Genomic DNA, 24,549 nt, shown 5'->3' with positions numbered 1-24,549 from the left:
AAAACACAGTATGCTTGTTAAGCTGATTTGTTTAAAGTACAGGAAATTCTACCTCTAGAGGCTTGTTCAGTTACTTTAATTCCTAATTAGCAACTTGAGAAGAGCCTCACCGTACCTACCGTAAGCACTCTCCAGCAAATATCCAGCAGGGAGTCTGGAGAAACCTAATTCAAGAGAGTGATATAGATGATATCATCCCAAGATGGAGTTCTTAGAGACAACAGGAGTGTTTCTGCATCAAGCACACTATCCCTGCCATTAGTGACCTTTTCTTCACTATAAAGTTAACCACTGCCTTTAAGCAGACTTCTACTCAGACATGGATGGAACATTCAGCAAAAATAACTTGGAGCATTTATCATCCAGTTGCCATACTCACTAAACCAGAGTTTAATCCTCTAACAATTCATACTGAAGTAAGACTACCGTACACACCAGGGAAGGTGACGCGTCGTTTCCAGCCCACGCAGTCCAGGCCTGTCGGAGTACTCTGGGAAAATGGATGCAGTTTCAGTGGTAGGATGTCAAGAGCAATGGTAGATGTGATGGATGAACTTCTTCCAGCCTTCAATAAGAGAGGGAAAACAAAACCAAATATATTATATGTATATACCATGCTGAACAAAACAGCATGGGTCACAGAGCACCTCTTTTCCCCTCTCATGACTGATTGTGTAAGTAGTCCATTAGTAGACACATGGGTGGCTAGAGAAGACAGAAAACAGTCAGAAGGCAAAGAAAGCTGCAAGGTAATAACAACAGGAGAAGAGGACAACCAGGTTTTACAGTTAGCACAGTACCATGTGCCTGTACTCATGGAAAGTTGTATTCTTTCCTTTGAAGTACATCTTGTGGAAGGATGAAGCACACCACAAGAAGTCATCCTCTCATCTATAGAACTAAGTCTTGTTTCCTATAATTTCATGTGGCATAATTTCTGTTCTGGCATTTAAAGAGTAAATCAAGCTTTCCCCTTCAAGGATCTCTTCTAACAGTACCTAACCACACAGGACGCATGTAGCAACACATCCTTCCTTCCACTTATAAATAGGATCCCCTCTGACTGGTTGGTTAGTTTATATAAGACTTTGAGAACTTAAACACTGAAAACTCTACTGACATATTTTATTGAGTTTATAATTTCATAACTCCTGCTGCTTTGAGAGAGAAATGACATGGGTAGACAGCACACAGACAGCTCAATTTATCTACTGCTTAAGTAGGTCAGGCTTAATACAAACAAAAATGAGGTTTTATTATTATTATTTTTAATGTAAAGAAATCATAGAATCACACAGGGTTGGAAAGGACCTACAAGATCATCAAATCCATCCGTCCTCCATTTACCATACCTACAGAAAACCACTAACCCATATCTCTTAGCTCCCTATCCAGATGCCTCTTGAACACTGCCAGGGATGGTGACTCCACCACCTCCCTGGGCAGCCATTCCAGTGCCTAACCACTCCCTGAGAGAAAAAGTTCCTTCTTACGTCCAGTCTAAACCTCTTCTGACACAACTTGTGGCCATTTCCTTGTGTCCTGTTCATCATCAAACCATCATACAAACCACCACCATTAAGCCACCCAGACTAACCTGCTTTCTCATCATATATCCAGAAATGAACAAGACCCTACAACATCACAGAACATCTGACAATCAAACACTTCTGACACCCATAGAAGTGTTTGAGATGCAAGGGACCTTTGAAGGTCTTCAATCCAACCCCCCTGTAATAGACATCAGCAGGTAGATCAGGGTGCTCAGAGCCTGGTCATGATGAATGACTGTAATGAAAGTCATTGAAACTTGCAGTCCTTAACGTATGATGCAGATCTGCTTGTATGAATGTATTCTTTCCTCTATTTTCTCCATCCCACATCCCTGACGGCTGGTACACACAGAAAATATCAGTGACTACAGGTGACTGGAAGACCATCAGGAAGGCAGCAGGTCAGTAAGCACCATCCCCATGGGCATAGCCATCTTGCAGCTCTGCATGACTACAACCCTTTCCTTCTGCTGCAGTGACCCACCTGCCCTCTGCTCAGTTTGTTTTATTCTTCCTGCAGTTACTTTACTGAAACAAATAGAATACCATCAGAGGGGAAGCAAGAATCCTGCCCGAATTAACCTCTCCAAAAGGGGATTCATTACCCACCTGAAGTGTTCCTGAGGTGCCTACAGTGCTCACAGCCATGGTAGTACACAGCAAAACTTTGCTTCCTTATTTCAGATGGGGTAGCAAATTGGGTCTCTAAGAGCCCTATTCAGGACAGTAAGTTAAAGATCTCTTTTTCACTGCTTCTCATTTGTCTTTTGAAATAAAAGATAGAGCTTCTGCTGCACTGTACCACACTGGCCTCAGTCCCCAATGTGCCTTTAGGAATCTCTAATTTGGCAGTGCAGAAATTGTGCTTTAACAGATGCACATAGCAACCTCATCTCTGCTTCTGTTGCTGTGTGCCAGAGAAGCATTAGGCTTAAAGAATCAGGTTCCACCATTTTATGATGACAGGAAGGAAGAGGATGGGAGCAGACAGGCAGGCAGATACCACTCAAGCAATTCTCACAAGAATTAACTTCAAAACAGAGTGCGTCACCATTACACACTCCAGTGTTTTGGGGCACTGTCTGTGTTCCAGCCAGAGAATTTATATAGCATTGAAAAAATAAGTATCTCTTATTCCACCTTAGAGAACACTACCTTCAAAAGCTTGCCACAAGCTAAATGCTAACGTCTTGAGGTAAAAGACCAGAAGCTGTTCAGCTTATTAGTGGTAGTATTTTGTTATAAGGACAGCTGGGTCAAGCTTTGAGTTTGGCTCTAGGGATTTCCACAGTCTGTTCCCACCTGAGGCAGATCAGCAACCTCCTGGGCCTCAGCAGAACAAAGCCCGGTACACAGAATTGCTTCTGACTGGCGTTTCATATCTAAAAGCTACTCTCTTGTTCCCCTTCCTCTGAATCCCAATCACCAGCCTTCAGAATAGCTTTGTACAGCTACTGTATTCATTTGCCTGCACTGATCACAATAGCTTTGTACAGCCACTGTACTCATTTGTCCATCTGATCTCAATGATATGCTATCAGACATCACCATTCAGGTTAACAATTCGCCTTTTGTTCCTCCCTGGCCTGATCTGTTCTGTTGTTTCCCCAATACTGCAGCATTACATCACCTTGTACGCTAACCTGAGCTGGACTTGACACAGTATGACTTATCATAGCTGAAGCCACACGTCCCCAGGCAGCCATGTGGCAGGAAACATCAGACTTGCATTTTCAGATCTCCAAAGCTCCTTGTGTTCGCCTTATTTCAATTGCAAAAGCACAGCAGACAATGAAAAACCTTATATACAAAGCTTCTTTTGTGGTAGTTTATTTCATTCTCCTTATTAGAAGGATTTTTTGGCATCCTCCTAAAGCTGCACCCAAACACTGCAGCTTGTGACAGCACTCCCACTACATCTGAGGGCATGAATAAGCCACCACTATCACATGAATAGAGCATTGCACTAAACAGAATGCAACGGGAAAAATAAACTACACGAGGACTATTATGAATAAGAAGTACTCACTAAGGAATGCATTCATATGGGCAGACTGGAAAGAGCCCTCGAATCTCCACACTTGTTTTGATGAAATTTGGCCTGCTCACAAAGGTAAAAAAGATTGATAACACTCAACAGAAACAGTAAAAAACAAAACCAAACCAATCTAACTATGTACTGATAGGCATCTTCTCCTCTGAAGCTTGCTCTGTTTTTACTCACCTCTGCTACCCAAAGAAGAATAAACCAGAAAAGCCACTCAGCCCCCCAGGCACGTGTTGTTAAGTGAGGGGAGCTCAATGGGAGCAGGGCAGTGCTGCCCATTAGCTCATCACCACTGAGAGCTAAACTTGCACCAGGAAAGGAGGGTGAAAATGCTTAAGGAAGAGGCTGTTTTCTGGCAGTGTCAAAATGTGTGGTCAATCAGCAAAGCAGGCAGCTTGCAAACTGTGTAATCTGATGGCTCCAGGGATGCTATCGAGGTAACTGCTTGCTTCTCTCAGAGTCTCTAATGGTCTCTGTGCTGGTGAGCATGCCCTGCAGCATGGGCTGTATGTCCATCACTATCCCTGTTTGTCAAGCAATTGTAAGGAATATTTTTAGCTTATTTTACTGGCTTCTGTTCACCAGTGAACCTAACTAACAATGCATTTTCCCATCAGTGCAGAGCAATCCCTTGGAAGTCTTTGCAAAGCAGGGAAATAACATAATTTCTATTTTTAAGAAATCATAATACATGCTTTTGCCTCAGCAGCATTATTCTTTATCTTCAGCGCATAGGCAGGAAAGCATCCTCACTGAACAGAACAGACAACGCATTCCAGAACGTACCCAGCACTCACCCAAGGCTCAACTGATAAGATTTTCTTTTGAAGAACCCTATAATCACAGAATAGCACAGATTCAGGCTCTTGTCTTGAGGAGAAGACTACTAGCCAATGTTTGGCACTCTTAGAAGCTTTCTCAATATCATCAGCAGAAGCTGCATGAGGTGTCCTTCTGATTTCTTCTTTTTTTTCCCCCAAGAAATTCTAAATTTGGCTCTTGGGTACAGAATCCTGGCTCTCCCTGAAGGGAACAGACCTTAGCTCTGGATCCAAGAGTAACAGATGTCATCAGTGTGAGTCATAACAACCACAAAGTTTGTCATGAGGAATCATAATGCTGACCTAAAAGTGTTCCCCAGTGGACTCATTGCTACAACTCCAATAGCAATATTCTCTTAGGTTCTTCATAGTGAGAACTTGCCTCAATAAGATGAGTGGAGTTGGCCTCCAAGGGAAATCTGATTTAAAGTCTCTTTTTAACGTTATACAGCAATACCACAGGACACTGAAAGAGGTTTCAGGTTTTATTTTTGATTTAAGGCAACTGTGATGTTTTCCCTGCTCTCCCTATCTCGTAGCCTACAGAGCAATGCTACAAAACCCACCTCCTCCAGAGATGGGAGAGTTTAGTGCTTAAATAATCAGTTTCCATCCACATCTGCCAGACCCAAAGAGAAGCAGCGAGAGCTGGTACCAGATGAAGCAGAAGGACATGAACATGATTAAGAGCAGAAAACAGCCAGAGCAGAGAGAGGAAGATAGTGCCAGGGGAGGAGGAGGACAGTGTGTGGGTTCTTACTTTTAACTGGTCCTCTGGGAAGTGTTGCAATTGAGTCCCTCTCTCTGGCTGCGTCTCCTTCTCTAGCTTCCTTTTTTGGTTCCTCTGCATCCAAATATCATCGAAGCTGAAGCACTTATAGAGGGACTTAGGTCTCTTCCTCCTCCTCCTCCTCCTCTCCGGAATCTCCTTGGCTTTTTCATCTGGAGCAAGGAAGGAAAGCCTCCAGGCTTTGTTCTCAAGGGTGGAGAAAGGGCGTGGGGATGTTGGAACCTGGGGGGACCTCCTTTTGCGATGGGGAACCCCTTTCTCATTTGGCCTCTTTTCAGGTGGTGTTGGACATTGCTGTTTGGAGTCCTGTTTTACAAACAGCAGGTGAAAACACAGTTCGTTCACTGGAAATTCTGTTTGCTTCAAATCAGATTGAACAGAAGATGGCAACACTCAGTTGTGTAGCCCCAAAAGCATTCAGAGGAAAATGCTTCCCCAAAAGCATGGCTGAAACCACCCTCAGCATTCTCCATAGGCTCAGGGGTACCCACCCTGAAACAGCAGCTCTGCTGCTCTCTGAGACAGCTAATACACACACCCTCTGCACAGCACAACACCCTTTTCACCCTCATTCTAGATGTCATGTTACAATGACATTACTGGGATTTAGGTCACTCTGTATATTATTTACAAAGATAGTGTCTCTGAAAATATCACAACATCCAGTCCTGTTCATCCGTGCTTTTCCCACTTCAGTTATACAAACTGAAAATGCTACCTTGATACCTGCAGGTCTGATATATTAATCCCAGTGCTTTCTAATGGTGCTCTTTTACCATCCGTTACATTTGCTTGATGTTGGCCTGAGATAAAGGAATTGCACAGTTTCACCCTTCACTCCAATTTGCTTTTATAGTGTGCTTGTACAAAACTACAGCTTTTATACTGGAACTGTGGGAGATAACAGTATTAAGGAATGAATGGCGTCTCCCTTTCTGCCAAGAAAATATTGTATTCTGACAATAACTCCAGTTTCTCACAGTATACTTGAAGAATCCAAACAATAAGGCTCCTAAACCACTGCAGGCACTTCCCTTTTCAATTAGCCAACAATCCCAGATCAATTTTTCATTGCCACTGGCAAGAGATGCCACAGTCTAGGAAGGCTTCTAATCTACTAGATGCTATGCAGAAATGAAAGTGCAACCAGCTGGCTTTTTGTGCCTAAAAAAAGCAAGAAGACCATGCATAGACTCCAAGCATCAAACATAATAGAACAGTTTGCTCTTGCCTCCTGGGTAACACAATCACATTAGGTGAACACATCATGTTGCAAACATGCAATTAATGCCCTGCCACATGGGCAAATGGTAATTCTGTAGAGTTCTTTTGTCCCAAAGTTTTCAGCACAAAATCTTTGTCCTGGTTACACCCTGAAGAATGCTCGCAACCATTAGTATGTAATGACAGAGGGGCCGTCCTGTGCTCCATCAGGCTGAGAAGGGTTACTTACCAGTGTGTTGAGCCTCAGGAGTGAGCTGAGCCATTGCAGTCTGATACACTACTATAACACAGATAAAGCTTCAAGGAATTTTACTCTTGCTCCTTTGTCTAGCAATAATGCCTTTACTGATGTGGAACAGAAAGGACTTCCTCTACTGCTGCCATTACACTTAATTTTATGACTTTTTCACTTATCCACATATGTAAGAAAGACCATCGGGATGCAGTTTTATTTCTTTTCACAGCGTCATGAAAATGGAAACAAGCAAAAGCCCTATTTACTCCAACAGATGAGATGATGTGTCCTGAAAGCTCAGACACTTGCTTTCATTCAAGGCTCCAACTACAAATGTCCAGTCTGAGATGTCGTTGTGCAGCCTCCAGAAGTCTCAGTAAAATTAAACTGGTTTTATACAACTTAGGCACAATTTACATTTTTCACAGTTTTAATTAGTTCATCTAGCAGTCAATTTAACTGATTATTTATTTGTTCCTAATGGTTACATCCAAGAAGCATAGAATGGTTTGGGTTGGAAGGGACCTTTAAGATCATGCAGTTGGGCTTGTATTTGAAATCTGAATACAAGCCTCATCTCTCTACTCTTTTCTAGATGTTCTTTTTAATTATGACTTACAATTATTCATCTTCTGATAGGCCACACCTGTTGGCAGTTTTTTAAGAGCACTTTCTATAGGCCGAGTACCTTGCATTTTCCTAAGCTGCTGTAACACAGCTGGGGTCATGTTCAGAAGGTGGTAGTAAGTTTCTAAGTTAAGTTGGTGCCCATGAAAACAAAAGATTTACAAGCAAATTCTCTTCCCCTTTTGCCTACTGCAATTCCAGAACTACAGCCTTCACTGCCCTGACTGCCACCCATGTACTTCTTTGGATTCCAGGTGGCATTAGCCCCTCCACCCCCCTCTCCCCCCCCCAACAAAGAAAAAGAAACAAAAAACAAGCAAACAAAACCAGACAATCACCACAAACAATCAGAAATGGAGGGAACTGAGTTTACTCAAGGTGAAAAAAAAGGCACTAAGGGCAACATGAGAGAAGTCTCAAAGAAATTTGTTGTTACATGGATGATGAACCTCAACTTTTTTATGATGCCAGACATAGCCAGAAGTAACCAGGAACTGCAGTTTGAAAAGTCCTGGTTGGGCCTTTCTTCAGGAACTCGTTTATCAGAGAGATGGTAAAAACTCAAGCATGAGAGGTTTTCAAGACTTGGTTAAACAAGTCATGGCTTTGCCTGCCCCATGTTGCCATTAGTCCTATCAGAAGAAGAACATGGAATTAGATGACCTCCAATGATCTGTTCCAGTCAATCAATTCTCTTTATCCTTCTTTTTTCTCCTTCTTTTAAGGTAATATACCAAACAGGAGTAAGCATAGGCTGCGATCATTTTGAAGGGACTCTTAAACTTCTAATACAACCTGGGATGTGATAAACAAATGGTAGCATCAACTGCAAAAGCTGTACAAGGGCACATGTGAGCTGAGCACAGCCAGCCCTCGGCTGTAGAATTGATCTCTGTGGTAAGTCCTCCCTTAAATAAAACATCAGTCCCTATAGTCATGGACAGGCTAAGTAGGGCCACCTACCTTAGACAAAGAGGAGTATTTATGCACCAATCTAACCAATGTGTTCACTTAGCCACTAAAGAGTTTCACTGGAATTCATAAATTACATTGAAACAAAAGACTGCAAACCAAACCACCACCTTATTCCCAGACAACTCACCTCATCTCTGAGCACGTCACTAATGGAAGAAGCTGTGTTTAAGCTGATCTGGGATTGACTGCTTATCCCACTGTCATCCCTCTGGTATTCATTGTCCAGTGAGTGTACAGAATGCAAGAGACTACCTCTGGGTTTCAGTGTCTTTGGTCTCTCAGGAGCCTCCAAACTGCAGTCAACCGTAGAGCTGTTCCCAAGAGAGATCATTGACGTGGCACATATTCTTCCAGGATAACGGAAGCTCTTGCGCTGGGAAGTAGATCTTGGACTCTGTGGTTTGGGACTCATGGGCCTGCAAGGCATATCTTTACCTTCAGAATTTGAGAGCTGGGGACATGATGGACTTGGCTGATTGAACAGCAACTGCACATCAGAGGGGCTAAATGGAGATTTCATCCAGCATTCCTCTAGAGAAGCATTAAAACTATTGCCCAGAGCTTCTTGCATTTCATCACAGTCTGAACTCTGTGAGTACCTGATGCCCAAGTCATGGGATTGTATTCGTTTTCTCCATGTACCTACAGGTGAAGAGACATCAACAGGCTCCACAGAGGTGTCAAAATAGTTGGTGTCTAATGAGGAATCATTCACTGTTTCTGTTTTCAAAAATGCATGTCCATCAGGACCATCTACTGATGCTGTTCTCATTAGATGGCCTCTAGTTGTGCTGCTGCTCTCCTGTGTTGGTGACAAATTTGCCAAGATAGGTCTTTTTAGTCCATCTGTCTCCTTGCTCTTTAGAAAAGCTTTCCAGGTGCTCTGGCGAAGTTTGGCTTTCTCCTTTTCATTTTTCAGTGATATTTTGGAGCTTTGCTCTGTGTTATCCTTCTCTGGAGATTTTGATTCAAATAAACTTGAGAGGGATTTGTGTGCCAAGGCCAACCTTGTTCTGAACTTCTTGCCTTCAGGGTTTTTGTTTCTTTTGTATTCATTTTCAGGAAAGGATTTTCTAATCCCGGTGTATTCCACAGGTTCACCGTCTTGGCTTTCAGATGAACCTGTAATGACTCTATCTGTATATTTGACAGCAGGCAGTGTGGGAGAAGTTGAATTTGTGTCTGTATCTTCCATCAGTATTCGACCAGAGCCAGAAGCCTTCCTCAGGCTCATTCTACTGAATAATCCTGCAGGCCTCTCATAGAATAAATCATCATCATCTGAGCACTCAGAGGCATAACTTTCCTTCCTGTGGAAAGCAGAACCAGATGAACAACTTTTGAAAGACTGTAAACTTTCAGTGTCTTCATCTTCATTCCCACCATCCAGTTCTTCTGTCTTAGCCCTACTGCCAAAGAAGCTGCTGCTTCCCTGATTTTCAGCTGCAATAGGCTTAGTTTTCCTGAAAGACGTCATTTTTGAGAAAACAAAAAACCTGGAAGCTCTCCCACTATTCCCATTCTTTGTTGGCTTTTGCACAGCTTTATAGAGGCTGCTGTTACTTCCCAAGACGTGGAATGAATTCTCATCCATTTCCTCACTGTTAGCGCTGCAGGTGCTTATGTTATCCAGGCCCATACAACAAGCACTGTGGGCCTCCCTTTTCACAGAGTAGTTGAAGACATCACACACATCTAGATTCCATGCACTGTCTTTTCTAGAGCTAGCTGTGTTTTCTGCAGGAGAGGCCTCCATTCCTTCCCTAGGAGGAGGTTCTTCACAAATACCTCTTGGTTCATTTGAACCACTGCAGCCTTCATCTCCTACCACTTGTTCAGAGGTGCTGCTTGACCCCTGAAGGTCCTCATAAGCACCATCTCCCTCACTCAGATTGCTTACATTGCATGTTTCCAGCACTACCGCTCTAGTTACATATTCATCTTCCTCTCCAACTTGGTGTGCTTGGAATTCCTCTTCCTTAGTCACCTGGTCATCTTTTATTTCAGCCCTTTGCTTTCCGAACTGTTCTGTCTCTAATTCCACATCAGTCTCTGCTCTGCGTGGCTCTGTCTCAAAGATCACAACACCACTTCTGCTGTCAGATTTTAGCAGCACGTCCTCGCATTTATCCATGGGATTTTCTGCAATAAGCATGTCATTGCTCAATGGGTCAGTAACACTGCTGAATTCCACCTTTCCACTCACCATTGTGGAATTATTAGAGGTGAATGCAAAGGAGGAAACTGCTTTCTTGCTCTGCTCTTGTGAAATATCCTTTTTCTCTTCAGCTTGTGAAATATCCTTTTTCTCTTCAGCTATATCCCCACCATGGAGTGGTTCTCCATTACCAGTAGAGTTGGCCAAAACCGATTCCTCACAGCTAGTGTATTCACTCAGAACTCTCTCTGACTCAAGATGAGCTTTGCTGACAATATGAGGATCCACCAAATCCTTTCTCACTACATTTCTAAATGTTCCAGCGACCATTTCAGTACAAGGGTCATTGTTCAGTGTCTTGGACTGTAATCCTTTCTGTTCGACAGATATTATAATCAGGGCGGGCTTTAACTCTGACAGATTCATTGAGTTCCTTCCCTGGCTTTCGCTGTCTAATTTGGGAGTCATCTCTAGAGCAAAGACACCGTCTCCATCTTTTCCTAGATGAATAGAATATTCATTTGCTACTGGTTCAGAGGGACTCCTTAAGGCACCAATCTGGCAACTTGCATTTTGCTGCGTTACATCTGTGTGCTCTATCTCAGTGTTATTGACACCCGGTTGCAGTGTGGTTTCCAGGACTTTCCAACCAAGGTCAAGGTTAGAAGGATCATCTGCCTTTCTTTCCCCTATCATGACCTCAATATGTGACAGTTCTGATTCCAGAACATTTTCCTTTGAAGATTTCTGCTCTGTTCTACCAGTGTCAACACCATTTACAGCCCAGTTACAATCTCCATTTTCCACCACGGCAGGAAAGCCTACATGACAAGCTGCTATGTTCTCAGTGTCATCAGTGCCAAGTTCAATGTTAATTTCACAAGGGAATCTGTCTGCTTCCAGATCTCTTTCAGCTTCATACTGATTATTTTTTGTAAATTCTTGAGCATTTATAACCACTGGTTCGCAGCCCAGAGTAGATGAAGTCTCCTTTTGTTCCTGATTACATTCACATTCATTGTTCTGGGTGAACAAGGATCTACCAGCACATGTATCTGCTTCTTCTGGACTAAGGCCACTACCCTCTTGTTCAGAGTACAGATAAAGATCAGGGCACTGGAAGGTGCCAGATGGTTGAGAAAGCTGGTCCTCATTTGAATTTATGTTAGTTTCAAGAAGGAATCTTTCAATGCCAAATTTGCCCTCTACTCCAACAGCCCTTTCAGAGCTGACAGGTACCCTTCCTAAGTTTTTCCAAGTGCATTCAAAATCGAGCCCTTGAAGATGTACTCTGGAACAAGACCATCTAAATTTGTCTTTTGGATGGATATAGTTCACCAAATATTCTGCCTTGCTATGAGTACTGATATTTTCAGGTACGCTGTGCCATGTTTTACTTCCTATAATCTCTGGACTTGTGTCTTCACAAGTTGAAGGTTTTGATTTGAAGTGGTGCTGGTAAAAAAATGAATGTGATGACAACATGGCCCCTGTACTGTCATGTCTTATACTTTCACCTGTAGTTTCCTCATTATCAGCTGAGCTCCTCCTGTTGCAATTAACGCTAGACATGGACTCTAGTTCACAATTATAGTTGGATATTGCAGTGGAACTTTTATGGAAAGGTCCATTTGTTTCAAAATGGAGATTAGGCAAACTACAGCTTGAAGCTACATCTGACTGGAAGGAAAGTTGCTGAACCCCAGGTAAAACCAAATGACTTTCTGAGTTAGTTCTGAAAAAAGCAATGCTTAATACTGCAGGACAATCCTTCTGACTTGCAACAGCATCTTCAGTAGATACTGAATTGGTATAGGATTGTGTTTTACTGATGTCAAACTCTGTTTTATTTTGCAACCGTACTATTAACTTTCCATCTGTCTGTGATGCAACGCTCTCTTCACTCTCTTGGTTCTCTGTGTTGGAGGTACTGCTAGTTAATGCTAGATCTTCAACACTCGCTTCACGTTCTGACTTTGTAGTGTGTATGCAAAAGTCATTCTTGCTTGGTGCTACTTTTATTTTGGAAGACACATCTAACTGCACCTGCTGGCTGAATTCTGCTTGCCTTGAGCACTTAAGTTCACAGAGGGCTGTAGGAACACTACAGGACAGATTTGTTCGTTCCTTAAAAAGGCAGTTTGAATCCAAGCAAGTTTCTCCTGTTACATCACTGGCGACAGATTCTGTCTCCGATGCACTCTCATAAAGCTCAGTTTTTACATCTGACAAAGATCCACTCTGATGTGACAGGGTCTCAAAATAGTCTTCATCGGTGTCTTGGCTGGATCCACGTATCTCCAGCTCTATTGTGCTTGGAGTAGAAGAACTCAGATCATCTTCAAACTCTCCCTCACTGACATAGTTGTCAGCTGGCTCTGGGCTCTGTGAATAGACAGCAAAGAATTATTAATCAGTGATTTATAGAAAGGAGACAGAAAAAAAACAAACAGTGAAAAGGACTTCAGGACCATCAATAAGCAAAACATCAAGTATAACTTCCAAAGGTATCAGTGTATGCTAAATCTGCTGTGTTCTTTTCTTAATGTTTCTTAATTCAAATGAGTCAAATGGAAACCATCCCTTGCAAGCAGATCTAAAAGTCCATCTTCAAATCTGAGGAAGCAGTTTCTGCCATAATCCAGAGTAGCTGTCACTGTCCAAATCACACAGATGTACATACATTTACACATCCAGGTGCAAAGCTGTTCTAACTGGGTACCACTCATTTCAAAGCCTGAACCAAAGGTGAAAGAAATCTTTGATTTCATTTAGGAGAAGGCTTAAGCATTACATGCTTCAGTTATCAGAGTATATCCAAATCACCTACTGAGAGCAAAAAGACGAAAACCACACCGTCAACATTAGGAAACGTCTCTGTCCCATGCTGACAGAGTGCTGACCTTCTGTTCTTTAACCATCAGAAAGCTTAGACAATGAAATCACAAGATTTCCTCAGGTAAAAATAGTATTTGCTTCATCCCAGAGAACTGAGTCCTCACATTTACACGAAGTCAAATCACAAATCGTATCAGAAGATATAATACAGAGTTTACGATTTTAGGCTCCAAAATGGAGAGGGTAAATTGGAAAAGGGAAAGCAGTAGGAAAACAGGGTTACCTCCAAATGGAGTTGTGATAAGCTGAAGAAACAGAATAGGCTTGAAACAAATAAAAAGTCAGAGAGAGAAGGGAGGTCTCTGACAGCACTGAGAGCCTTTCATGAGAGTGCTTTTACCCTTTTTGTCTTATGCAGTTTTGAACACTTGAGGCATCTCCGTCAAGACTCAGTGAAAAGACTGGTATTTTCTCTAGACAAATGAAGAAAAATATAAACTGAATGGAGGAGGGAGGGGAGGATTCAGTGCTTCACAGACCACACAAATAAACCTGGCCATAGTGCAGTATAACTGAGTCACGTCATCAGTAGAGCAACGTGTCCTTTACTGCATGCTATCAGCAATGCATATAACTGAGGACCTTCAAGAACATCAAATCCCACTGCTGTCAGGCAACCAGCATCAAGGCAGCACAGAGCAGCATTACCCATATCGAGTGAGCAGCAAAAACTGTGAGCAGTTGGCTCACCCAGCAGTGAGTACCACAGCAGCTGTTCCATGGTGACAGCACTGCCTCTCCAACAGCGTTCTGAGCACACATTTACAGATGGCAAAGAACTAAGATAAAAACTGTTCAGGCAAGTAGGAACCAAGTAATGAAGATGTCCAACTGTCCCCAAGGATAATTATGAATTAAATTATAAAACTAAAACAAAATAAGGCAGAGATCTCTTGGAGTCCATCTGTCATTTAAAACTCAGTCTATATTCAGACTGTGACTACACCACCACCAAATTCATTTTGTTGTTTGTTTGTTTTTTCAAATGGGTATTTTGAAAAATCATGTAATCAAAACAGAGGACTCCCAACCTTGTGGGAGAGGAGAAATCTAGTTCTAGTTATGAAGGACAGTGGTTAATAACAGCAGCTATCATCCCTGGAACAGGCCCAGCCCTGAACACAGGCCACCCTCAGTTTTGCCTATTGGTCTCTTGCTTCTCAGTGCCTCTTGTAGGACAGGCCTTTGCTCCAACCAGCTGCCATACAGTTTGTCTCCTGACTGGCAACATGTGTATGTTGATAGGATTTGTGGAATGGAGACAGCTCTTCTGATGTAGCCCTGTCTTCTCCATACAGTCACAAGCCTGAGAAATGAGCAGACACAGTAGTGATTCTCAGCTCAGATGCTGATCAGCCTTTAATTTGCATGAAGTTACAAAGAGAAAGTCAGAAGCTTCAAAATATCCACCAAGTATCCACACAAAGTCTGCTATGTGTAAGGATGGCTTTGATTCCCTGGATGGCTGTGCAGGTACACAATAAGAATATCTCAGATTACTACTGCTCACCTTCAAACAGTATGTACAGCTTGAGCCAGGGGAGGGAAATTGACTTCAAACTGACAAAAAAAAGGGACTGTTCAGCAGGTTTGACAAGTCAAGAGGTCTGCACTTCCAATGTACACGTTGAATCCTGAAAGTAAAATAAACTTCCCCTGGGAGCACCAATCATGCTCTTGGCAGCACCCTCCAACAAAACCAAATCAGAACAGCGGATTGAGTTTTGAGTTGCATCAGATCTTTTAAATGCATTTGATCTCCCTGAAATTTTGTTCTGATTTGAGCATGCTGGTCTACTGGAAGTGACTGCTATATAACAGCACCTTCAAAGTAGAAGGCTTTGCCACTTTATAATGACAAAACAAAGCAATGCTGCCCCTACCTGCATCTCTCTTACCTCTTGTAACAATCAGAAAGATCATTACAGAATGGTGATACAGGAGATCTAAAGGCGTTACAAAGAAAAAAGGTGAGTGCTCACCCATTTCTGAAGACCTACACTCACAAGGAAAACTCCACAAGGGAGGAATCTCCAACCAGATCCTCCCCAAGTGACAGTCAGCCCTTCAATGAGATCTGAGAGTTGCAGCCCGGCTGCACCCCTCCCTGTCCCACAGCTGCATTACCTTCACCTATGCTCCCAGGGCTGACCTGGTCCTTCCCCAGGTGCTCCATCAGTGGGTCAGGCTGGGACTCAACAGTTCACACACACCTCTCTTCACTATCTCTGAAACACAACAAAATCCAAGCAGCCCCAAAATCAGCAGCAATATGCAAGGAATTGCACAAGACTGTGGCAGCTACTCAAGCTGGAAGGCAAGAGAGAGAAGGGTTTGCAACCAAAGGTGAAAAACACGCAAAATCAGCGAGGTATCTGAGTACCCTGAAAGCAGCTGACAAAAACACAGTGCATGTTGCCCTCCCGTCAGCTCAAGTGGCAGCACAGCATTTCTGCTCAGTGAGAGCTTCTGCGTTACAGCCCAGGCTCCCGGCCCCAGAGGTAAACCTTCCCCACTGCCATGTTGTCTCTTTGACACTTGGATTGTGCACGACTTCGTCAGCAGAATACTGCCACAAGCAGGTGGCCTGCTGCACTTCACACAGCTTCTCTGATTCCTTTCAGCAAGCCAATCCAATGTGAAAACACTGCTATAGCTCAAAGCCAAAGCCATTACCTCCCTCCTTTGACATTAACACTTCTACCACAGACAGCTTAGCAGGAATCCTGGCCAAGATCAAACATGTTGGCCAACCCGTAGTGTCTATGTATGCTGGGTGCCATCTAGAGGCTGCAACAAGCTGCCTGATCAGACTAGACTCGGTGTGCACAGAGGAATAAATACTCCCTTCAATAAATGCAAATTGCATTCCAGTCTCTTACTGCACTGCAAGTCACAGATCTCAGCAAGAAAGTAGCTGTAGCTTCAACCACAGGAGGACTGCCCAGCAGATGAAGAGATAAGGCATTGAAGAGGGCTAAAGATTCAGTGTGTTAAGCAGAAGAGAAATAAGCAAGAGCTGCTGTTTGCAGCAGCAGTAGATGTTGATCGATGTAGTAATATCAGACAGAAGTACTGTGACTATATTTGTAGATTTCTTCTCACAACAGCTCGTTTGCATGACAACAAATCCTGGATCTCATCAAAAGCACAAATAGCATTGGCTTACTCTCAAAATATTAACTATTAAACCGTAACAATAATTAATACTATAACTTTTCTAAAATAGAAAGATATAATTTCTTCATTAAAATAATAATAATAATAATAATAATAATAATAATAATAATAATAATAATAATAATAATAATAATATGGTGAATAAAATCTGGAACCCAAATAGCAAAAAATAAAGACTCATACAGCATCACCACCCTTCGAAACTGTTGTTGTTGCATTGCAATGCTCCCTCTGCCGGCTGATTTGAAAGGGAGTACATTGCTTTGCTGTATTAACGCTGACACACAGAAGGCCTACAGTGCCTATGCATATGTTATCCTATGCATAAATCCAGTCACACACTCCATTTTGAGAATCATAGGTTTTCTTTGTTTAATCAAGAAAATCAGTCTGCAGATACTTATAACTCAGACTAAATTAAAAGAGCACTTTGATGGAAAGGGTCTCAGTGAAGCCTGGGAGACACAAGGCTGTGTCTGATAGTGCTTTTCTTGATCTCCTCATGTGCCTTGACCTCCTTGCAATGGAAGCACCATCACAGATTGCCCATTATGCTCAGCCACTACATCTCTTTCTTGATCAAGATGTTTCCTTTTGAACTATTATCCCTGTGGTCACGCCACTCCTTTAGATCAGACCAGTCACAATATAATTACCCCAAATGCTATTTTGCTGACACATTTTGCTGCTGGGTTCCTGGTGCTACGAAGCCTATGACCTAATTGTGCTATGTGCTTGATAAACACAGTGAGAGCCTTTGCCCCAAAGTGTTTATTATGTAATATAAATAGAGGGGGAACAGGGAGAGGGAGGAAGTATTCCCTTCATTTTACATATTCATAAATGACTCTCTCAAGACATACAAAGGCATCTGCAGCTGAGCCCATCTCAGTTCATTATTTTTGTCTCTCCATCTCTTCATTTCTCAGTTGAACCTAATGTCTCTCGAGGGATGAGGCCACTGCACACAGACTGCTATGTAAACAGAGAAGAAAAACTTCAAGGGCAGCAAGGAAAGAGACATAACTAAAAGGTATGTATGTATGTATGTATGTATGTATGTATGTATGTATGTATGTCAGCCAGGGACTCACGAGGGTGACAGAACCGAAATGCACCTAACACATTTTCAGGCTGTTTCTTAACTGCATTCTAAGGCAGAATGGCGCCAAGAAGGCAGATAAGAGATGGGCATCATTGGGAATAAAGTACATAGAAAGAAAGAGAATTCTACACTTTTCCCCCACATTTGCCATTTTGTATCAGTTGGGATGAGTTCAGTGAGACTCAGTGGGATGCTGTATAACCTGCACCCTGTCATGAGATGTCAATAATAAAAGCATTATTCTTTCATATGCCTCAGTCTGACCTCCATTACTAACTGCATGTTCTTAATAGCATTTAGGTAATAGCTTGCTATTAAGGTCAGCCTGGCTTTTGACAGTCAGATGAGGTTTTTCTGTCCTTTTCTTGTCACTGCCCTTCACCCTCAAGTTAACTCCTGGTCCACATCACTCCGTATGCATAAAACTCCTGAGGACTTCCCCTCCTCAACAGCCCCTAATGACCTTTAGTAGCTGCCATTTACATGATTGCCCTGAAGAGTATAATCTGTCTTCTGGGCTCTTGATAATACTGCACGCACAGAAACTCAGTGTGAGCCATGACTCCATTGTATTTTCTGGAAGAGTTGCTCAGTACGCAGCATACTGCCTTGCTTCTGCTTTGACTATGAGTATCTGATTTCGCCTGTGAAAAACAATGGTAACACCTCCCTACCTCAGAGCTACGCTGTAAATACAACTTTAAGAGACTAGGCAGAGGAGAATGAAATCCTGACTCCTGAAATCATGACTCCTGACTCACGAGATAAATTGAGGCCCTGCCTGATACTTCAAGACCCACAAGGGATGTGTGATTCTGTGTGATCAAAAAGCCCTTACCACACAATCCTGTGAGATTCTGCCTATCCTTAGGAACCTTTTATCCCACCAATGAGTTCATTTAATGATGTCACACGACATGACTTAAATCATTTATACTCCCTCACTATGTTGGTGAATTAGTGTAACTACCAGCCCAGCTTTTCCCACAGGACTTTTGTCTCATTCATGCCAGTAGCTCCAAGGGATTTACTGACATTCCCAACTCCACACTGATAAAACAAGTTACAGTGGCATGAGAAACTTGCGCTGGGCATGGGAAAGGCCTCAGCTGGGACTGTTCAAGGAAACTTGATGTGTAACCTACATCAGGACACGTGAAACAACTGATAGTACCCAAAATAACATGAATGAACCAAGGTGAATGAACTGTGGGGAAAGACTGAAAGAACAGTGGTAATCTAGAGAGAGAGTTCAATGTGAAAAGACTTGAACTGCTGCTACAAGGTTGTGATCTCTTCAAATGGATAAAACAAGAAGGGTACACGAGGAACCTAAAATTGAAATAAATCCTTGCTAGATAAAAGTTAAAACAAGACCAAAAGTATGGATAATGACAGCTGGGGATGGATTGGTAAGGGGCTAGTATTGAGAAGCCATCACTTTCAGTCTTTAAGTACAGATTTAATACACATCTGACAGGAATGACATTGGTAGAGCTGACCTCCAGTGGAAAGACAGATGAGAAGGCCCTTCTGGCTCCTTGTAGCCCTGTAATTCAACAATTACTAACTTGCAGGTGATTATTTGCTTGCCTTATTGTGGAACTCAGGCCCAGAGGAATATGTCATTGTAACACAGAGGTGACAATGAGGAGCTGTCATTAGCAAATAACTCCTTTAGCAGTTCAGATCTACGAGTAACCTGGGCTGACCTGCAAATGTAGGTAACCATGTATTAGTTGCAGAGCTCAGAAAGGGCCCGAGAACATCTGAAAAGAGAGGCATAGAAGGAATAACATATGAAGAAAGACTGACAGAACCACTCCACTTCTTAGTCTAGAAAGGAAGGTACACCCCACTTGCAGTCCACTGCATAATGGCAGTGTTTATTTTGGTTTCCCTAAATGTTACCAATGAAGTAGTAGTTTTTGTGGGGTTTATTTGGTTAGTTGATTCTTATAGAGAGAACAGGAACTGTCCCCGAAAGGTGTTACCTTGGTGACCACATCTCTCATTAGCTCAGTGGCAAGGATCTGGTGTTTAGTATTGTAAGGGTTGGGATGATTGGAGGTGAGACAAACTGCAGTAACTCATCCCACTCAATTTCTCCAACTTGACAATGTGTAGAAAAGAGGAAAACGTCTTTCAGAAGAAAATCCAGTGCAATAGATCTGTGAGGAAAAGGCAGGACTGGATGAAGGTGTTTGTTCTTCACCTGTTCCTGGGCTCATAGATGTCCTGAATACTTACCTGGGAATCAGCAAACAGCCACTCCAAGAGCTGGGGAAAACACAGCCAGAGGCGACTGAGTTCCAGACACTCAATCCATCCCATAATACCTCACTTCAGCTAACCTGAACACATGGAAAGATTTGGAAGCTTACCAGTTCAACCTTGGAGATGTGCTGCGTATGCCCAAACCCCACTTTGGCTACAGCCTCCCACCTGGTGATTCTACTTAGCACAGCACTGACCCCAAATCATCACTTGGCCAAAAGAAAGCCGTGCAGAAGTTATATCACAGAATCACAGAATCACAGAATTACCCAGGTTGGAAGGGACCTCAAGGATCATGTAGTTCCAACCCCTCTGCCTAGCAGGGCCACCAAACATACACATTTACTAGATCGGGTTGCCCAGGGCCCTGTCCAACCTGGTCTTGAACACCTCCAAGGACGGGGCATCCACAACCTCATTGGGCAGCCTGTTCCAGGACCTAACCACCCTTCTAGTAAAGAACTTTCCCCTAACATCCAACCTAAATCTTCCCTCCTTCAACTTAAAACCATTTCCCCGTGTCCTGCTATTATCAGCCCTTTCGAAGAGTTTACTCCCCTCCTGGGAATAAGTTCCCTTCAGGTATTGAAAGGCTGCAATGAGGTCACCCCGCAACCTTCTCTTCTCCAGGCTGAACAAACCCAACTCCCTCAGCCTGTCCTCATAGGGGAGGTGCTCCAGCCCCCTGATCATCTTTGTGGCCCTCCTCTGGACCCTTTCCAAAATCTCCATGTCTTTTTTGTACTGAGGGCTCCACACCTGGACACAGTACTCCAGATGGGGCCTCACAAGAGCAGAGTAGAGAGGGACGATCACCTCCCTATCCCTGCTGACCACCCCTCTCCTGATGGAGCCCAGGTCGCATTTGATACTATTTTTAAGGTCACCTCAAGAAAAATGGCACACAGACCTTGTGATCCAAAAAGCTGTAAACTTCAGCCTAACAAAGCAGACATCATCATGGGTCTTAACCACAAAGTTCAGCTGACATGTAAAAGGAAACAAAAAGATGCAAAGCATACATGTTGAAGCCTTTGAAGATCCTGGCTGGCATTGCTCTGGTACTCAGTGCAGCTCATTTCTCTGCAGTCAGCCTTTTCTCTTGTTTCAGTGCTGACTATGCAACATACAGCAGACATTTTAAACAGCAGTATTTTTTTTCAGGAACAGCACAAACAACAGGCATTATTACATCATGGTCATGTTAGAGGTACAATATTGTTCAAGCCAGGCTAAACATTTAATTCAATATGGTAGCTTATCACAGATAATTGCCCTGGGGAAGACAGGGCAACTGCAAGGGGATGTGGCTTGCCTGTTTGGTTCACAGCATGGAACTCGGTAGTAACAAACGAAGCAGTACACTGGAGGATGTAAGGATGGAGCACAACCCAGCAGGTCAGGGAGGTGATCCTGCCTCTCTGCTCTGCACTGTGAGGCTTCACCTGGAGCACTGCGTCCAAATGTGGAGTCCTCAGTACAGGAGAGACATGGAGCTGTTGGAGCACATCCAGAGGAGGGCCACAAAAATGATCCCAGGGATGGAACTCCTCTCCTACAGGACAGGCTGAGAGAGCTGGGGCTGTGCAGCATGGAGAAGGGAAGGATGTGGGGGGACCTGAGGGAGACCTGTCAGTATCTAAAGGGGAGTGACAGGAAAGAAGGGGACAGACTCTTTAGCAGGGTCTGTGGTGATGGAACAAGAGGAGATTTAGGTTGGACATAAGGAAAAAATCTTTAATGATAAGGGCAGTGAGACTTTGGCACAGGTTGTCCAGAAATGTGGTGGATGCCCCGTCCTTGAGGCATTCAGGGTCAGGCTGGGTGGGGCCCTGAGCTCCTGATCCAGCTGCAGATGTGACTGTTCGTTCCTCAGGACTTGGACAAGATGACTTTAATGGTCCCTTCCAACTCAAACAATTCCATGATTCCAAGATTCTATGATCTTATTTCACGGCTACCTCAGTTAGATACAGTCTCAAATCTATGATGCTCATTGGCCTGTCCCCTCCTTATATATTATTAATTATGCTCTCCATTTACAGATATCTGTATAAATCTGATGCTTTATCACACAACCATTATATTCCAAAGCACACTGGCTATGGAGTGGTGGTTTCTACAAATCTTTGCTCTTACAGTAGTGAATTTTGTTTCTACAGGTTACAAGTATTTTCCAAAGACAGCAGACAGCTTTGTCTACTATAAATCCAACACTCCATTAATAGCAGTATTTCTCTGACAGCTTCTAGTAGAGGCCTCCAACCAGCACAGCAATGTACCACAAGTGCAGACACTGCTTTCACAATTGACAAGACCTCACCTAAAGCCTTCACAAAAAATTTAGCTCTTGCAAATGACAAAAAGCAAAAGCCATGAAATGTAATGTCACATAGATAGTAACCTAATTCTAGAGGGGAAAGGTTTTCATGTAAGCATTCAAGTACTTGAGTATAAGCTAGGACTGTAACATGGTCTAGAGTTGGTACTGTATAAAAGCATCAGACCTACTGTCTGGTCCCATGTGCCCTTGTCCAGTTTTCTATCATTCCTTTCCAGTCCCTCTGCAACCATCCGCCTACCTTGCAGTTCCCGGCTCTCCTGTGTGTTGTATTGGAAGTGGCAGGACTCAGTTGCCAGCCCAAGTGCTGCACCCCCAAAACTGCTGCAGATGATATGGGTCTGTGATAAGATGGGATGAACTGGCTTTGCTTCTCATGGCGATGCTTGGTTGTGAGGGCTGGGAATCTCTTCTGTTCCCAACAGTGCGACAGTTTACAGCAATCACCTTTTCTTATCTTCCAGATTTTACTCCTGTCACTCCAGTCTACCCACTGCTTTGTCAGTGCAGAAATAAGCCTTGGGTAAGTTTTCTGCAACACTCTCTCCATTTGCGATCCCAGCTCCACTGCCCGGGCCAGAGTCAAGCTGCCGAGTTCCATCAAGAGCTTCTCCCGAATTCTCCAGTCTGCTGCTTTGTCAATTAGTTGCTCCAGGATCAGCTCCTCCTGCCAACAGCCAAAAGCACAGGCTGATGCCAGTTCTTGCAATGCCAAAGCAAAGGTCACAAAAGTCTCACCTGGCTGTTGTGCCCGCTGCCTGAACCGAAACCTCTGTAATACCACGCTCTGTCTGGGCTTCATGTGCCCTGAAAACTTCTTCATTTTTCTCTTCAAAGAAGGCAGCTGAAAGCAGGCTTGTAAAAACCCTCTAATCTTTCATATCCGATTGGTCTTAAGGAGTCTTCAGTTTTCACTCATCCATTTCCAGCCAAAACTCACTCTTAGCCACTGACACTGGGATCGAAGAGACTTTACCGTTCCAGTAATTTCTTCAACATAAACCAGCAGCAAGATGCAACTGGAGCTCCCCAGTCTTCACTGCCACAACCACAGAGATCCAAGGTGTTCCCACAACCACTGAGCAAGAACACGGAAGCAAATCATAACTGCTCTGCCTTGTCACAAGGAAGCTATTGCTTGTCATGTAAGACTCCTGCCTTCCAGTGCAAGCTGTCTGGCCAGGCAGGAAATGTAGCGCTCCTCCCACACAGGCAGTCAGGGTGGGGGAAGGTGAGCACAAGAGGAGAAAACTCAATGGACATGGGAAGGAAACAAGAAGATGAAATAGAAAGGAGCAGTTTTTGTTGCATTCCACAACATCCTATAGAAAAGCTTGTCAAAAGCTTATGGGGAATCGAACACAAAATCCATGTTTAATGGTACACAAAATGTTGCTTATGGCCATTGAGCACAACCTTCATCAGCAAAACAACCCCACCTACCACTGAGGTGTAGTGAGAAAGTGAGCAAGGCTGAAGTGGAAATGACATTGCACCTGCAGTCAGGGCTGCCTTATATATTTGCCCACATAGATGCAAATCAATGGTTCTTTATGTTTTCATGTCTAAAAATAACACCTAAGAAAGTCTCCTTCCTGGACAAAGCCTGTTAACCCAAGTAAGAGTGGCACTATTTCACCAGCTATTTGCAGAGGCTGCAGTCCTACAGTCCCAGAGTCATGTAAGAGCGGCAGAACTGCAGCAAGATTTCTATCCAGGCCTTTCCTCTTCCCAGAACTGCAGTCCATCGCTGCTCCCATTGCAGGTTTGTTCAGTGATCACATACAGGTACAACTGGAAACACAGCACCTCCAAAGTGCATGTTGTAGAAAAGATAATGAGAAGGAAGGAGATGTCTTGCTTGTCCTGCACGTTTACAAATGTGTGTGTTATTAAGAAGCACTCTGTAGACCTTTTTTACATTCTGGAACGTGTCTGCTGTGTTTCAGAGACCTGAGGGTTCTGCATATCCCATCCCTGTGTTCAAGTAGCTCAGGGAGAGTTAAGACGGTCTCTACAGCAAACCCCTATACAGGCCAAGATATGTTCTTCTCAATGAAATGCTGTAGTAGCCAATGCCATTTGTTTAGAAGAACTGATCGATTGTTTCAATATGGCGAAAATGATTAATTTTTTTTTTTTTTTTTTGGCTAAATAAAAATTCTGAAGGAGATGGCAGAAGCTCAGCTGGAGAACTAACCTGGGTGGGATATGGGTGCCTTACATAGTAGAATATGGTTTCAATTATCCATCACCTCTCTGTGTTCTGATTCATTTCCTTACTTCATAATTAATTGAACACTGATTAAAAGGTGAAT

At 43.2% G+C, this 24,549-nt stretch overlaps 1 protein-coding gene across 2 annotated transcripts in view; it reads right to left on the bottom strand.

The window, feature by feature from the left end:
- Positions 1 to 24,549, bottom strand: part of ARHGEF4 (Rho guanine nucleotide exchange factor 4) — a 168,555-nt gene that overhangs the window by 84,557 nt on the left and 59,449 nt on the right. For both annotated transcript variants that reach the window (XM_032446671.2, XM_085513513.1), the window contains 3 exons: positions 8,400 to 12,815; positions 5,182 to 5,517; positions 436 to 565 (listed from right to left, as the gene is read on the bottom strand). In XM_032446671.2, the coding sequence (XP_032302562.2) occupies positions 436 to 565; positions 5,182 to 5,517; positions 8,400 to 12,815 (4,882 nt within the window). The remainder of the gene's footprint in view (positions 1 to 435; positions 566 to 5,181; positions 5,518 to 8,399; positions 12,816 to 24,549) is intronic.

This window comes from Coturnix japonica, chromosome 12 (genome assembly GCF_054131305.1).
Source record: "Coturnix japonica strain WE chromosome 12, WE-NBRP24, whole genome shotgun sequence".
In the NCBI taxonomy this organism is placed as follows: Eukaryota; Metazoa; Chordata; class Aves; order Galliformes; family Phasianidae; genus Coturnix; species Coturnix japonica.
This window is presented reverse-complemented; position numbering and strand designations above follow the sequence as displayed.